Raw genomic sequence first — 13,188 nt, 5'->3', positions numbered from 1 at the left:
GATCAGCTCTAGCGCTCAAATCTCGCCGGGGTTGATGCGGAATTCTGGGCGCAGCTCAAATCTCCTCCCCGGATGCCCCTGAAACCCTAACACACAGTCATCGCCACACATACAGTTTTTTGGGGGGTTGTTCATGGTGCGGATCTGCGAGAGGAGGATGAAGTTTTTGGTGGCAGTCACATTGATCGTCGGCTCGGTGATTTTCCTGCTTTTCCCGAGCGGGTCAGAAGCGGATGAGAAGAAAAAAGGTCCGAAAGTCACGGCCAAGGTACAAAAACGCTGCTCTGCTCTACATTCACTGCAACGCCGTGTCTGGCCTATTGCACACAAATAGCATAATTCGAATTCCAGTTCGAATCTAATGTTGCGTTTACACTTAGATTCAGCGTGCTAGATTCGCGTAGCCTAGTGGTTTTTGCTTGAAAACCATCTAGTTTTTTTTTTTGTTTTTATTGTGCATTTACCAAAGTTCATTGGTGTTGTGCAAAATATACAAAGGCTGGTAACACCACGCAAATGTTTTGTAATTTAATCAAAAAGTGTTGCATCAATATTTGTCTAAATATGGTTTATGGTAGCTTATGAAGTGGATTCACCATAGTGCATGTGCAGAACTGATTTGTGATGTGACTCTGGATTTGGTCGTTTTCACAGGTGTACTTTGACATGAGGATCGGTGATGAGGATGCAGGACGGATTGTCATTGGACTCTTTGGAAAGACCGTCCCTAAAACGACAGAAAATTTCCTCCAGCTGGCTACTGGAGAGGTGAAGTTTTTTTTCTTCTTCTTCCTCTGCCATTCAGTATTCACGATTCACAGTAAAAATGAGTCTAAATGCATGCAATTTTGATTTCCAGAAAGGATTTGGTTACAAGGGCAGCAAGTTCCACCGAGTGATCAAAGACTTCATGATCCAGGGAGGAGATTTCACTAGCGGAGATGGAACTGGAGGTATCAAAATACTAAAAACACTTTTGTTTAAGATGAATACCATGTTTTATCTTAATGTTCTTAAGTATGTTGAGGTCTCTCAGATGCCAGACGTGAGCGATAAACCTCAGTTTATTATTTCAAGAAGTATTACCTGATTTCTACCACCTCTTTATGTAGGTAAGAGCATCTATGGAGACCGTTTCCCTGATGAGAACTTCAAGCTGAAGCATTATGGTCCTGGTTGGCTCAGCATGGCCAATGCCGGGAAAGACACCAACGGCTCCCAGTTCTTCATCACCACGATCCAGACGCCATGGCTGGATGGCAAACATGTTGTGTTTGGCAAAATCTTGGAGGGCATGGTGAGTATCTCAACTTTATTCATCTAAAAAGAAGTTATGTTCCTTCATACTCATAGAAGTGCATTTACTCCAGTGATTATGCTACTTGTCCTGCTGTCTTCCAGGATGTGGTGAGAAAGATTGAGAGCACAAAGACAGATGGGCGAGATAAACCTCTCAAGGACGTCATTGTCCACGACTGCGGCAAGATCGAGGTGGAAAACCCTTTCGCAGTAGCTAAAGAGTAATTTAAGTTTGGGGGGACAACAGGACTCTGGGTTTAAGGGGATTGAATTGGGTGCTAGTGGGAGCAGAGTGTGTGTGTATGTGCTTATTGGAGCTCCGCCCCCTCGCCGGGACGTCACACACCAGTCCTGATCCGCAGAGCGGCATATCCTGGGTCCAGTTCCAACCAGCATTCCACAGGGTCAGATTCCTGACCCACTTCAACCTGCTTTTGTAAACATATCTTCAATAAAGGACCCAGGTTTTCTTAATGCTGTTGTGTTGCTTGAAGAAATGCCTTGCCTTTTTGACCATGAACAAATCAGACACTCTCTTTATTCAATAGAAATACCCTTAGCAAAAATGCTTAAGTTGTTTTATAGTACAGGTAAATATCTTGGCACAGTAAAACAAAATCAGTGACAACCTGGGATTGCAATGTGAATTTCATGAAGAAATGTCCAGTTTGTTTTACACTGAAATAAAAAAAATACATATACACACATAGCATGTACATAATGAATACATAAAAGGAATGCATAAGAAATTAAGGCAAAAAAAGTTTAAATGTAATATTTTTAGGACCATTAAGATTTTTTTATGACAAAAATTAAGCACAAATGAGATTCTAGTAAGGTAACAAAAAAAAAAACTTTAAAAAAGTATAAATCAAATTAAGAACAACATATTGCAATGATGTATAACTGCATTTGGATTTTATTTAAAATTTAAATATTTTTGTGCCTTATATGGTTGGCAGGGCTTCTTAGAAAAAATGCACATTTTCAGAAATATATTAAATGAATGCCAAATAAATGCAAAAAAAAAAAAAATGTTTAGGTCCATTAAGATTTTTGTGACTATTACAATTAAGCACAAAAACTTGATTTTAATATGGTAAAAAAAAACTACAGAAATTAGCATAATTTAAATTCAGAACAACATATTGCAATGATGAATAATTGCAGCTGTACTTTAAATATTTACATTTAAATCCATTTTTTGTGCATGGTAAAGTTGGCAGTCAAAATAGTCTTTAATTTTTTTTTAACTAAGCTTTTGAGATGACAATGACCTAGACCGTTTTTGTAAGATTCACATAAAATATGACAAACCTAAAGAGAAAAGATTCAGTCGATATAAACATGTGAAGGCACATTTAAAGCAGATGGAGTTGCTAGGCAACACTGCAGTGATTGCACTCATATTCTCTGTGACTCTGGCAGTGAGCTGATATTGCTTCTGTTTATGGTAATAGTGGGGATTTTGGGATGCACGGGCAGCTCTGGTGCACAGGTGAGGCTGCTGGGTTTAGCGCAGCTCTTTTTGAAACTCACTTTGACGTCTCTGGGGTACAAACCCTGCAGGACGCCGGCCACCACGATATCAGGGAGGTCTATGGGAAAATGACCACAATAGAACGTTTCATTTGGGTGTAAAAAAAAAAACATTCTGTAATGACAATCACAGTAATCTGTACGGTTTACCTGATCTGGATTCAAGCTGGTAAGGGTCAGCCGAGAAACCAACTACTCGCTGATTGAATAACTTAAAACTACAGGAAGACAATGTACAATGTTCAGAATCAATTGATCTAAATTTGATTCCAAGTTTATGAACAGGTTAAAAGAGATGAGGATGAACATACCTGTATCCCTGCTCTTGACAGTCATCTGACTGGTTTTCACTGAAATATGATGATTAGGGCATTAATAACAAGCCTGAAAGCACTTTTAATATTATTACTATGTAGACTACTTATTGTTATTGTTAATTCATTAGCTGAATTTCCATAGTAAATATTTAGATACATTGCTAAATTACAATTATGGTGCTCCAGTGAGATAAATACATACTCAGAGCTGCAGTTCTTGCTCGCCGAATGAAAATGTTTGACCTGCAGGAAATCCAGGAGCTCTTGAGGAACAACGTCATTTCGATACAGAATCTCCTGCAATTGGCAGCCAATAAAAAAAGTTACAACCTCAGTATGACATTATACTGAATTTATTAATTCAATTAAATCATTAAAATGATGATTGATATATTGCAACATAGTTTCATACATTAGAATACACTTTCACACACTTAACAAGTTGAATATGATAAGGTCAATACTACACTCTAAAAAATGCTGGGTTAAATACAATCCAGTGCTGGGTCAAATATGGACAAACCCAGCAATTGGGTTGTTTTGACCCAGCGGTTGGCATTTTTTTAGAGAGTACACACACACATACATATATATATATATGTTCCTGTGGCTAAGTGGTAGAGTATTGCGTTAGTAGCGCAAAAGGTCATGGGTTCAATTCCCAGGGAACACACATACTGATAAAAAAAATGTATAGCCTGAATGCACTGTAAGTCGTCTGCTAAATGTATATATATATATATATATATATACACTGTGTATGTATATATATACAGCAGGTAAAATAAGTATTGAACACATCACCATTTTTCTCAGTAAATATATTTCCAAAGTTGCTGCTGACATGAAATTTTCACCATATGTCAGTAACAACCTAAATAATCCATACATGCAAAGAAAACAAAACAAATAAGTTCATTCAGAAATTAAGTGCAGTGTAATAAAATGGAATGACCCAGGGAAAAAGTGTTGAACACGCTTACTGAAATTGATTTAATACTTCGTACAAATATATATATATATATATATATATATATATATATATATATATATATATTATATAAAAATATATATATATATATATATATATATATATGAAATGTAAAATATATGTAATTTATTCATGTGATGCAAAGCTGAAATGCATCATTCCTCCAGTCTTCAGTGTCACATGATCCTTCAGAAATCATTCTAATATTTGCCGCAAGAAACATTTCTGAATATTATCAGTTGAAAACAGTTGTGCTGCTTCATATTTTTGTGAAAACCATGATATATATTTTTTTCAGGATTTGTTAATGGATAGAAAGTTCAAAAGAACAGCATTTATTTGAAATTGAAAATTATTATTAGCGTCTTTACTTTACTTTTGATCAACTTAATGCATTCTTGTTGAATAAAAGTATTAATTTCTTAATATTCTTTATTTCACATAATTACATTCTAATCTACATTCTAAACAAGGCGATGAGGGGTAAGGGTTATATATTTGGAATAGCATAATACTCAACAACAATATGTTGTACATATACTGTGCTTGGTGTGTGATTTTTCTGTATATACTGAATACTCTGATTTCCAAATACATTTGCTCTTTCAGAACACAGGTCTTCATAAAGGTTAAAAACTAACCAAAGTGTGCTTTATACAAAAAGATACAATACAGTATCCCATAATATGTCCCCCCCCCATAAGTACTATTTAAAATATATTATTGGGAACTATTAAAACTATTAAAAATTGATTTCGGTAATTGAAATAAAGCTGAAATAAAAAAATTAAAATAGAAATGTTGCAACTAATTGAAACAAGTTTAAGTACCAACATGGAAATCGAAAATAAATGAAAGCTAAATCAAAATAAAATCACACAATAAAATTACTCGTATAAATAAATTAAAGCTAAATCAAAAAATATCACACAATAAAATGATTAAAACCTAAACTAAAATTAAAATGTATTCTGAAAATACAAAAATTAAAGCTAAATATGAATAAATACTCAAATTAATAGTATAATAAATACTTTATAGCATAAAACAATAAGATATAATAGCAATAAAATAATAAAATATATCAATATAATATAAACACTAAATACATCTCTACCTGGATGTAGTCCTCCAGTTCCTGTCGTCTTTGCTCCAGCGGTTTGGTTCGCAGGTGCTGGTTTCTCTTACTGGGGAAATCAGGAGCTCGCAGAATCTTCTTCAGCTTCCGGTGAAGCGTCTGAAATTCACTGTGTCGCCGCAAAACAAAGTGTTTCCTTCCATTGAAGAGAATCTCCAATCTGAAGAGCTGAAAAAACATAAAACCTTGTGTCATAAACAGTGTTGGGGGTAACACATTTCAAGTAACGCGAGTTACGTAATCAGATTACTTTTTCAAGTAACTGGTAAAGTAACGCATTACTTTTTAATTTACAAGATCATATCTGAGTTACTTTTTCAAATAAGTATCGCAAGTTACTTTTCCCCCCCAATGTATTTACTGACAGCTCTCCTGTCCTCATGTTGAGAGAAATCAGAAGATGTTACTGTAGTTCTAAAATAAATATGAATATGCATTAATCTCACCCACAAAAAAAACACAGATTCAGTATTCCTCAAAATGAATAAAAATAATGCAACTCGGAATATGACGCAAACCTGCAATAATTAAATGTTAAACAACACAAATATCCTTTATGTTTTCTATTAACCAATGTCTTTGCTTCTGACCTTCGATGATCCAGTTCAACCCTACTAATAAGCAAAAATTACTCTAGACAAACATTTGTGTCTCTCTTTTTATTGCTGAAGTGTTGAAATGTCTTCCTCTGCATTCTACTGTACGGACTTACATTTACTTTCCCTTCAGCCTGAGGCGTATTCATTTCACTTTTGGTGTGAAAAGGCTTTTATATTTGCCAAAAATATGACTTTTTTATTTTAAAACAATAATTAAATGTTAAACAACACAAATATCCTTTATGTTTTCTATTAACCAATGTCTTTGCTTCTGACCTTCGATGATCCAGTTCAACCCTACTAATAAGCAAAAATTACTCTAGACAAACATTTGTGTCTCTCTTTTTATTGCTGAAGTGTGTTGAAATTTCTTTAAATAGAAATGCTGTACGGACGTAAATTTACTTTCCCTTCAGCCTGAGGTTTATTCATTTCACTTTTGGTGTGAAAAGGCTTTTATATTTGCCAAAAATATTACTTTTTTATTTTAAAAACAAACAAGCAAGCCCTGTCCAGATTTAAAAAGTAACGCAAAAGTAACGTAACACATTACTTTCCATAAAAAGTAACGTAATTAGTTACTTTTTTATGGAGTAACGCAATATTGTAATGCATTACTTTTAAAAGCAACTTTCCCCAACACTGGGCATAAAACCTGAGAACACACAGAACAGACGTCAATAAAACGTATTGTTATTATAAGGGTTGTTCGCCTTATAATAAAGGTAGCTCTAACATGGTCATGACAGGTTAAAACAGCAGATATTAATATTTAACCAAACTTTAATTTTTCTTGCCTCCAAAAATCATTCAGAAATACTATGACTATTCACAGTGAATGACCTCATCAAACCCACACACATATGACCGTGCAACAGTTTAGTCTTATATAGGTCATGAGTTTCCACAGGTGTGGCCTTCTTCAGGTTAGATCGCACCCTGAAGCATTGAGTGTCTCTATAAAGTCTCATGGGTCGTTATTGTCCACAACACAAAGAAATGTAACGTGACAGAACAACAGTGTTTTACAGTGTCATAAATCTGAGCTCCATGTGAGTGACCTTTCATCGAAAATTAGAAGCGACTGGGAATCAAAAAACATGATGTTGACTTCATTTACAGTATTTATTGACTTTATGACTCTGAGAGGAGAGATGTTAAAAATGTGAAATAACTATTACAAAATAACTATTTTTGGCCGATTAATCGCATCCAAAATAAAAGTTTTTTAAGTGCATAATATATGTGTGTGTACAGTGTATATTTACTGTGTATGCATGCATGTATATATTTAAGAAAAATATGTTATGTTTATATATATTTATATATAATATAAATTATATGAGTATAAATATATACACATGTAAATACATGTCAATATATTCTAAATGTATACTGTATGTGTGTGTGTGTTTATGTATATATAATAAATACACACAGTACACACACGCACATATATTATATAAACAAAAACTTTTATTTTGGATGCGATTAATCATGATTAATCGTTGCCCAGTACTACTTTAAATACTATTTTTAAAACATAGTATGCAGAATTGAGTGTATACTACACAGTATGCATTGAGTTAGTGCTATTTTGCCAGTGTAACCTTGGTGAGTGTGTGTGTGTGTGTGTGTGTGTGTGTGTGTGTGTGCATGGGGGGGGGGGGGGATCTGAGAATTAGCAGTTTCCCGTTTTCCACCCATAACAAAGGAACACAGAACATTCAGTTCCACCAAATATTTCCCACTGTGAGCTCAATCGTTCGCTTCTCAATACCTCAAATATTTTCTGGGTTGAGGGAGAGGGAGAGGGAATTCAAAATGATTGTGTCTCAAGCATGTTTGGACAAGTCGGTGCTCAAGCATGCTCAACATGGTGATGGGAACTATCCATGCAATGTTATGAACTGAAAAAACTGAGGAAATCAAGAGCTGTTCAAGAATTTAAAGGGACAGTTCACCCAAAAAATGATAATCATAAATCCTTTACTCACCTTCATGTCATTCCAAACCTGTATGATGTCCTTTCTTCCATTAATCACAAAAGATGATGCTAGACAATGTTCACACTGCTCTTTTCCATAAAATGAAAGAGAAAATATTGAACACCATTCATGTGCATTTATATAAATATACATTTATTCATAAATATTAATATATTTATTAAAAATATAAATGTAAATAAATATATTAAATACATTATATTAAAATAGTAATGCTCTTTTCCATACAATAAAATATACTATTAAATATATACTATTTAATTAATATAAATATACATTTATTTATATTATAATATAAATATGTAAATAAACATTAAAAATGAATAAAATTAAAAAATTAATTAAATATATTATATACTGTGTATTATATACTATATTATATATCATATACTAAATGTATTCATATATATATATATATATTCTTTTAAAATAAATGCATAAGTAATATTTATACATCTAAATACATTTTAATAAAAAATAAAATATATTAAATATGAATGGACTTTTCCATACTACATTTATTGTTACAATATTACATTTATTATAATATGTATTATAATATGTAAATGATATATGTATAATAATACATATATCATAATCATAAATAATAGCTTAAGTAAAAATGGCTTATATATATATATATACATTATAAAAAAAATGTGTGTGTGTGTGTATATATAAAAGCCATTTTTACTTAAGCTATTATTATTAAAGACAGAGTAAATGACAGAATTTACATTTTAAGTTGAACTATCCCTTTAAATCAGTGAATGCTTCACAAGCTTTATGGGTAACGTGAGTTAGTGCAGGCGGGTGGAGAGCATTCCTGGTTAACAATGAAGACACATGTCTCTTTTGGGCACCAGATTGTGTCGTGTTTATCGGGGTCACGAGGACTCAATTTAAACCCAGTTCCTCCCTCTCTCGATCTTATAGAGCTCTCATTGTTGCTGATATTCAGGGCTGGATATTTCCACTAAGATGAAGAGCTCTCTTTCTCTATTCATCTCCAGTACAGTAATACTCATATCGCTCTCGACGGTGACCTCTGACCTCCATTCTTCTGAACTTCTACAGCTCTCAGTGTTCAGAGATGTTTTCATGGCCTGCTCAGTCTGACAGCTTTGACTGACATCAGCATGTTGCCGTGTGGTTGTGATTCAGCTGTGATCTAGCTGTTCTACTTTTAGCATCACACACACAAACAACTGCTCCCGTTAAACCCTCTCATTCGGACCACAAAAACTCCTCATGCAGCTCCACGTTATCCATTTCTGATAATATACTGGACAAATCCACTGATGCGAATGATGTAAGTAAAATAAGTAAAATGCACACATTCTAGTTTGGTCAGTTGATTTGGCTCCATCTGATCTGATAAATGAACTAAAACTACATCATGTTATCTAGACCAGTGGTTCCCAACCCTGGTCCTTGAGGCACCCCAACACTGCGCATTTTGCATGTCTCCTTTCTCTGACACTCCAGTTTCAGGTCTTGGAGTCTTTACTAATGAGCTGATGACCTGAATCAGGTGTGTTTGATTAAGGAGACATGCAAAACGTGCAGTGTTGGGGTGCCTCCAGTACCAGGGTTGGGAACCACTGATCTAGATGACACACAAAACATTTTTACACAACTTTTATGACTCTCTTTCCTTCACTCTTGGCTGGGTCGGTTTTGGTTGCAGCTGGACAGTCCTACAGAACTGGCTCAGACTCCACGCAACACACTGGTTCTACTATTTATCTATGGAAGCTTATTTCCACCACAGAATAAAAAATATAAAAAAAGGTCATTGCGACTTTTTATCTCCCAATTCTGACAATTTTTTTCTCACAAGTGCGACTATTACTCACAATTTCAGTGATTTGTTTTTCTCAGAATTCTGAGTTCACATTTCAGAATTCTCTATTTTTTTTCTCTGAATTCTGAGTTTACATCCCGCAATTCAGTTTTTTTTTCTTCCCCCCCCCCCAAACTTTTTGACACCTAACCTGACTACATGCACATACAAAATTGTGAGGAAAAAAGTCAGAATTGTGAGATGTAAACTCAAAATTCTGAAAAAATTGCAAGAATTCTATGAAAAAAATTCAGAACTGGGAGATACAAACTTCGCAATTCTGAGAAAAAAGTCAGAACTGCAAGATGTAAACTCAAAATTCTGAGAAAAAAGTTATAATTGTGAGATGTAAACTCTGAACTCAATGAAAAAAGTCAGAATTGCGATATAAACTTTGCAATTCTGAGAAAAAAGTCAGAACTGCAAGATAAATGCGCAATTGAAAAGACATAAAATCACAATTCTCTGAAAAAAGTCAGAGTTGCGAGACGTAAACTTAAAATTCTGTGAAAAAAATCAGAATGGCAAGATGCAAGCTTTCAATTATGAGATATAAACTTGCAATTCTGAGACAAAAGTTAGAATTGCGAGATGTAAACTTGCAATAGCAAGATATAAACACATTTTGGAGAAAAAATTCAGTTGTGAGGAAAAAAAATTAACTTAAATTATTTTAGCAAATGGCTGCAATATAACAAAGAGTGAAAAATTTAAGGGGGTCTGAATACTTTCCGTACCCACTGTAAACTCACAATTCTGTGAAAAAAGTGAATTACAAGCTTGCAATTGAGAGATATAAACTCATAATTCTCAGAAAAAAGTCAGAAATGGGAGATGTTAACTCACAATTATGAGATATTAACTCAGAAAAAAAGTCTGAATTGCGGCATGTAAACTTGCAATTGCGAGATATAAACTGCTATTTCTGAGATAAAAGTAAGAAAATATTTTAAATCTAAAAAATGTGCAATTACTTTTGTAATCTTTTTCTTTTGCAGTGCTATGAATGATGTAAAACACTCAAATCATCCAGAATCAAGAGTAAAAACATTCAGATCTCTTGTTTAAATGAGTCGAGATGTTTCAAAAGGTTTTGCGTGGAACATGTCCCGTCATATCCCTGCTCTATTCATTCCTGTAAGTGATGACAGTAGCGCAGAGCTGCTGGAGTGCATCTCTCTTCTTTAGAATTGCATATTTCATCATTTTTCCTTAGGCGTTAAAATCGGCTGGAGACACACCTTTGAAGGAAGCACTTAACAAACTTGTTACCTTATACTTTATTGCATTTAAAAAGTCCTTTGTCTATCGTTCCAGTACTCTGAAATCACTTAAGCTTGTATTTTTCTCATTTTTTGGTCCCTAGTAATCAGAACATTGCTGCAATGCAATCAAACCTTCTATCAACGTTACGACAACATGCTGAAAATATAAGTGCACAATAAATTAGCCATCCCTAGTCAGAAGGTCATCTAAATGTAGAGCAGCAATGTTGCTACAGCTCTCTTGCATATTACATTTCTACATTGTTACAACCAACGTTGCAATAGTACAAAAAAAGAATTGCCACAATATAAATGTTTGTTGTGTTGTCTGCTAAATGAATAAATGCTTCTACCTTTTGTTATGCATGCATTTAAAACAGAATATGCATTCTAATACATTCTATTTAAGCAATCATTTTACATTTTTGTCACAGAATGTTGACCGTGCATCTTAGAACTCGTACAGTATGTTTAAGAGATTATTGCATGAAGAATAACCTGATTACATAATCTAAAATAAAAGTATAGTCTCTATAGTATCATTATAGAAATAACTATAGACTGATATCTCATTCATTTAATATAAGCTAGCAGCAATAACCGTATGGTGTTTTGGGTGCACCTGTGGTTAGCATAATAAGTTGGGAAGCCTCACGGAATGACTAATAATAATAATGATCAGCTTTAAAAATTAATGACATCTCCAAAAGCACGTGCAAAACGTCAAACGCACGTTCGCGCTGTATAATAGAGCAGCCCCGAGGAACCACGAATATAAAGCAGTTTCTGTTTGACTTACTTTGCGCAACTTTCCCGTCTCGTCCACTTCCCTCGTGAGAGCCGGAATAAAGACCTCGATGACTGGAGACACACACTGATGATCCAACATCTCCAGCACAAGCGCGCAGATCACTGACTGACCTGAAGACCAGCTGCGATCTGCTGGAGCTGAACGATGAGCTCCTCCTCCAAACAAACACACAGACAGCTGAGAGAAATAAAGCCATTCATACAGAACGGCATGATTTTGAAGATTAACTGTTAAGGACCTGGTAAATCGTGTTTATTCGTTTATTAATTAATCGAATACTATATAATACAATTACAATAGGAAAAACACTGATATTACAGGTAAACCAACTGCCAGAGAGTAAAAAAAAAATTATATATATATAAATTGACCGATTAAAAATATAAATGACATAATCGTTATTTTTTTGTCCAATCAAATGCTCTCTAGAATGAGAATGTCCCGCCCCCTACTTCCGGACTCAAATAAAACCTTTTTATTTGAGGGCTAAAGAACCCAGTATCTGTTTGTCATTTACTCGCGAGTCAGTCATGAGATCTCTCATTTATAAACACTTACCATCTTTAATAAACTCTATAATAGACTTCGGAGAAGTTACATAAAAGGATATTTGTGTAATTTCTCTACGGAGAGTACAAATGCACATTTATGTGTTTCAAAGAATGACATTGACGGTAATAACTATTTAAGTGCTAAGTATTTCAAATAGAATGACTATTTTATTCATCAGCACTAAACCTGGTGTCCTCATTTCTTGTCTGAATGGAGAACAAATGAGAAGCACATGATTTCCCGTGACACACAAGCATTCATGCATTTACTGCTGACTAAACACAGTCCAGTCTGAAGATAAGCCACATTCCTGATGCTCAAGTGTTATCCCAGCATTCCCACTTCATCCCAACTCTTTAATTCAATGCTCCGAGTTCATTCTCATCCAGAAAGAGCAACTGAACCCTGGACATTTTTTGACCTACAGATTGCTGGAAAGTAAACAAGCTGAAAAGCTTAATGATTAATGAGTTTATAGTTGAAAGGCTTTTGGTGAAAGATTAATTCCGCTGCAGCTGTAATCATTTTACTGCAGTAAACCTTCAATGAGGTCACATGAAAATGTCTCATCAAAGCTCAGAGAAACAATCATTTACGATAAGAGTATTAAATGAGAGCTGGTGCTTACAGCACAGAACAAAGACTAAAAGAGGGAAGATACAGGATCACTTCCTTTTTTTAGTCCACTGTGTGGATGTGGATCTTTTGGCTCAAGGTTTCAGCAAAGACAACTATTAAGAAGTATTTTATGCAACCATGACCAGTGTTGTTATTGTGTTTTTTAAAAATTATTATTATTAAAATAAAGCTGAAATCAAATATAAT

At 34.3% G+C, this 13,188-nt stretch overlaps 2 protein-coding genes across 2 annotated transcripts; one reads left to right on the top strand and one right to left on the bottom strand.

Moving 5' to 3' along the window:
* The first annotated feature begins 46 nt into the window (after window positions 1-46).
* LOC107560023 (peptidyl-prolyl cis-trans isomerase B) lies at window positions 47-1,773 on the top strand. The gene is made up of 5 exons (XM_016244082.1): window positions 47-268; window positions 655-768; window positions 860-953; window positions 1,113-1,297; window positions 1,402-1,773. The coding sequence occupies exons 1-5, from the start codon at window positions 134-136 to the stop codon at window positions 1,522-1,524; spliced, it is 651 nt and encodes a 216-aa protein (XP_016099568.1). The 5' UTR covers window positions 47-133; the 3' UTR covers window positions 1,525-1,773.
* A 567-nt stretch (window positions 1,774-2,340) lies between these two features.
* snx22 (sorting nexin 22) lies at window positions 2,341-11,982 on the bottom strand. The gene is made up of 6 exons (XM_016244081.1): window positions 11,800-11,982; window positions 5,264-5,452; window positions 3,358-3,452; window positions 3,150-3,188; window positions 2,989-3,056; window positions 2,341-2,897 (listed from the first exon to the last, which is right to left on the bottom strand). The coding sequence occupies exons 1-6, from the start codon at window positions 11,887-11,889 to the stop codon at window positions 2,704-2,706; spliced, it is 675 nt and encodes a 224-aa protein (XP_016099567.1). The 5' UTR covers window positions 11,890-11,982; the 3' UTR covers window positions 2,341-2,703.
* Window positions 11,983-13,188: the final 1,206 nt, after the last annotated feature.

This window comes from Sinocyclocheilus grahami, unplaced genomic scaffold, assembly GCF_001515645.1.
Source record: "Sinocyclocheilus grahami isolate Dianchi unplaced genomic scaffold, SAMN03320097.WGS_v1.1 scaffold707.1, whole genome shotgun sequence".
In the NCBI taxonomy this organism is placed as follows: domain Eukaryota; kingdom Metazoa; phylum Chordata; class Actinopteri; order Cypriniformes; family Cyprinidae; genus Sinocyclocheilus; species Sinocyclocheilus grahami.
This window is presented reverse-complemented; position numbering and strand designations above follow the sequence as displayed.